The sequence below is a fragment of the Morone saxatilis genome, unplaced genomic scaffold (genome assembly GCF_004916995.1).
Source record: "Morone saxatilis isolate NCDOM2014 unplaced genomic scaffold, NCSU_SB_2.0 Contig11, whole genome shotgun sequence".
NCBI classification, from domain to species: domain Eukaryota; kingdom Metazoa; phylum Chordata; class Actinopteri; family Moronidae; genus Morone; species Morone saxatilis.
Genome location: NW_023339663.1, coordinates 5502323 through 5506767, shown reverse-complemented (window position 1 = coordinate 5506767; position 4445 = coordinate 5502323). Strand labels below are relative to the sequence as shown.

The 4445-nt window shown below is 38.4% G+C and overlaps 1 protein-coding gene across 13 annotated transcripts in view; it reads left to right on the top strand.

Annotated features, from left to right (window-relative positions):
- madd (MAP-kinase activating death domain) overlaps window positions 1–4445 on the top strand; it is a gene marked incomplete at its 3' end in the record, with an annotated part of 43999 nt that overhangs the window by 31197 nt on the left and 8357 nt on the right. For 5 of the 13 annotated variants that reach the window (XM_035682321.1, XM_035682325.1, XM_035682320.1 and 2 more), the window contains 5 exon segments: window positions 350–453; window positions 816–899; window positions 1626–1784; window positions 2984–3104; window positions 4141–4203. In XM_035682321.1, coding sequence (XP_035538214.1) covers window positions 350–453; window positions 816–899; window positions 1626–1784; window positions 2984–3104; window positions 4141–4203 — 531 coding nt within the window. 13 annotated transcript variants of the gene reach the window in all.

The window sequence follows — 4445 nt, the reverse complement described above, 5'->3', positions numbered from 1 at the left end:
ATCTGTTACTGTTTATATAAGCTCCAGTATTGTATACAGAAAGTTGTGTAAAAAAACAAGTTTTCTTATTAAATAGCTGTATTATAGTCACCCTCCATTTTAGCTAGAGGCAGCTTAAGGCTCTGAGTCTTTGATATAAGTATAATTTCACAAACATAAATAAAGTAGCATTATACTGTATGCTTTGCTGTGTCATGCAGTGTTTAAATAGAGGCTTTGGCACTTTAGATGGACGTAGCATCAGTGTTGCTGTGCTGTGGTGGCTTTGAGTGAGGCGACTCTCAGTGAGGCAAAAAGATAGTGTAGCTGTATTCATGGAAACATGCTGATAATTATGTGTGTCCTGTAGGGTCTGAAGGAGCGAAGCAGCAGCGCCCCCAGGTGACAGATGCAGAGGAGAAGAAATCACAGATCAGTGCTGACAGTGGCCTCAGTGTCACATCTGGATCTCAGGTTTGTTCATGTACAATTATTGTGTGAAAAATTGTGAAAAGTGAAAATTTTAAAATGTTGTCAATTAAAGAATGTTAATAGCTAGATGGGATTCACCAGTCATTTTTTTGTGCTGCTAAACAAACAGGATACTAATATCACAGTCAAACACCCTAAGAGCTGCAGGCTGCACACACAACAGACAGACCTGAAGATGAAACTTACAAGCACAACGGACCTGAAGATGAAACTGATCTTCAGGTCTTTTGTGCTTGTTATCTATGGTGTTGGTCTTTAAATGTTCAAAACTGCTAATTGTGAAGAGCACATTTTTACTGTCTACGAATGAAATATCTCCTTTCTTTTTTTCTTCGGGTTTACAGAAGAGCGACACAGAGTCTGTAACGAGCTCAGAGCCACCCATTCTGACGAGAAGCACCAGCCAGGACTCAGAGGCTAGCACAGTGGTAGGGCACAGCCAACTCAGATATGACGCACTTTGTTCCTATCTATTCCACCGACACAATATTAGCTGCAGGTTCCAGGATGGTATTTTTGGTCCAAACCATTTAAAAGACCAGTGTGTAGGATTTAGTAGCATCTAGCCATTAAGTTGGAGAACTGTAACTAACTGAACACTGCTCAAGTCTGAATTTGATGACTTGGGAATGAGAACAGGCTATGAAATGTGTAGGAGAAACTATGGGGGTCGTGAAACACGCATAAAATAGGAAAGGCCCTATCTAGAGCCAGATCTTTGTCTGTTATGGGATACTGTAGAAACATGGTGGTTCAACATGGCAGAGTGCTGCTCTGTCTAGATAAAAATATTCTAAGCTAACGAAAACACTATAATTCCTATATTCAGGTGATTACACAAGGCTATGAACATATGTTTCTGCCAATAGATCCTCCTAAATGTTACACACTGAGCCTTTAAAGTCTTATTTTCCTTAAAAACTTAATAAAAAAACAGGATAAATAAAAAAAAATGGGTGGCATGTTCAGCATATTGTTGGCAGTGTGTTTACAAGTTGAACAGATCACTTAGTCTCGACTGTTTGGTGACCGTGAGGTTGGTGTTACATTTCTTACTTACAATGAATGCCAAAACCTGCTTTTGTACCAAACCTTCTGGACATAAAACACCTCCACTTGTGTACTGTTGTTACACCTGGATTTTTTATTTTTAGATAAGCAATAGCTCTGGAGAGACTCTTGGTGCCGACAGTGACCTGAGCAGCACAGCGGGAGACGGCCTCGGTGGAAGAATTGCTCCTCATTTAAATCAGTCCAGGGGAACTCTTTCTGACAGTGAGATTGAAACCAATCCAGCCACAAGTACAGTGTTTGTAAGTATAAAACTCACTATAAGTGACATGTAGATTAAACAGTGAGATACAGTACACTATAGCCAACTTAAAATAAGACTATTCAATTACAAACAACAGAGTCATGAATTAGTTGAAAAGCTCTACAGAAGGTGCCTGAAGCAGATGGGATTTCAGGGTTCCCATGCATATGAGAAAAACTCTAATATTGCAGACTAGTTTTCCACTACTGAAAAACACTTGAAAATGAGAGAAAAGATTTAATGTCCTGGAAAATTGCTTCTGTATTTTCCTTTTTGCCAAGAATAACCTGGCAGCAATCCAGCAATTGAAAATGTATGATGTGTTCAAGCTCAACTGCTGGTTAATGGTTGAGAGTATTTAAATGTGCAACATCAAACGACTCTGAATTCACCTCCGGTCTGGAGGACTGTACGTATGGAAAATCCCCTCCTACTCCAACTTTCCTCTACCTAAAATCATCAAATTGGGCAGGAAGACGTCTTTACATCAGTTCTACAATCCTTCTATGTAGACACTGATTATAGTTTCAACTGTGTAAACGTAAAGATTGCTTCGTTAGTTTGAGAATGAGTTTCTATCTTCAATAGTGTTATGTTTTGTTACTTGCTGCATAAATTAAGTTTTAGTATTGCTAGTAAGTTGAATAATTACTAATTGCAATAAGGAACTATTATGCCTAGATTAATATCTTATGTTTATACTTTTCTCCTGTATTATGTTGATTGGTATTCCTGGAGCCAGACTGTTGTTTGGATAATAGTATTCGACCTGAATAAAATCTACAGTACACATCCTATGATCAAAACAGGGCAAAACCAAAACCTCATCAATACTAGACTACTAAAATACTAGAATAGCTGTTACAAACATTATTATTAGTAGTTCAGTCAGGACCACTTTTTGTCAAAAGAACTTTTATTTCCAAAGCAGAATGTTACATTTGGCAGTATGGCTCTGTTCTGGGACCTCCCTGCCCTTCCACGTGCCTACATGGAAAAGTTCAAGACAAGGAGATACAAAGCATCACTAATCACCAGACACTAAAACCATTTCATACACATGCAACAGCATTGCATAGTCTCTTTCACACTAACTATTATATACACATATCTACAGGCACACATCACAGAATATAAATCCAGTACAACTATAAAAATACAATTTACTAACATCATGTTGTTGTCCTGTTTTCACAGGGAAAGACCCACACTCTGAAACCACGTGCAAAAGATCATGTACTTGCTATGGCAAAGGGGCCGCCTGCGCAGCCCATGGAGGACATCAGTATGAGGATTTACCTTTGTGAAGGCCTGCTGGGTATGTTCCGCTCTCTAGTTTACTGCTATACTTCCTCTTATAGTTATGTCAGTCTGCTGACACTTCTGAAGTTTCCTTCCTGTGTTCTTAAAAACACTTAGTATTCTCTTTGTCTGTATTTGCTTTACTAACATTATCTTTGTCAAAGAAAGTCTTTTGAACCAAACAACCTTATAATATAAAAAATCACTTCCACTCAAGACATTGTCACTAGATGACCTTTCAGCTTGTGCCAGCTCTGGCTTTGGTTTGCCTCGTTAATGTAACAACAGTGAACTTTCACTAATTTATAGAAAGAGTCATACTGGAAAAAAGGCCAGCCAAAAGTCAGACATGTGATTACCTAGACGTGGTGTAATGTTAAATGTTTGTTATGAAACAGTGAACTGAACATCTGTTAAAAGGTGAACAGTTCTGCTGATGGAGATGTAATTTGTCCAGTTTTACATAGTGATGAATTAACACTACTGATTTAAGTGGGAAGTTGTATTCACTGCTGTCTGAAAATACTTACATGTGAAAACAGAATTAACATCAAAGCAAATGAAGAAATTCGAAAAGAAATGCTGGTCCTTTTTAAGAATATTTATTTGCATTATGGTAAGTCATGGCTGCAGCTGCTGCAGATTAATTAGTAGTGTTTAATTGTAATCGTATTTTTATCATAACAAAACTGAATTCATTTGACATTTTATGTTAAACTGCAGTCTTTAAATATGTAAAAACAATTAGGACTTAAAGTCAATATCATATTTAAAAATACAGCCCCAATAACAATATCATTGCTCATCTACTCAACTGTGCTAAACATTTATTTTTTAAATTACACTGTATAAGTGCAAGCTATCGGCCGTAAATTAGTGAGTAAATTAGCATGATATGTCTCTGTTTGTCCTTGTTTTTGTGCCTCTGGTGTGGTTCTCGGCTTGCTCTGCTCTTGTTTTTGACATTAAACCTACTCACCTCTTCGCCTAACCCCCTCCTGCTCTCGCTGCTTCTCATCCCTCCTGCTGCTCCTCCTGGGAAATTCTACCAGGGCGCGATAAGAGCTCCGTTTGGGATCAACTAGAGGATGCTGCCATGGAAACCTTTTCTCTAAGTAGGGCTAATCTCTTGCCTTTGCCCTTTTTCCTGTGTATGTGTGTGTGTACGGGGGTTGTATCCATTGTTCACATGGACTAGCTCTGAGTTTAATCTTTGATGTGATGTGATGTGGGTTTTTCCTGTCCATTTGTGAGCTGCACATCTGTGTATTTTGTAACATGAGATAGAGGTGGAAAATATAAGCAGTCCTGCAGAATTTGGTCACAATCTTGCCGCACAGGGACATCAAAGACAGCA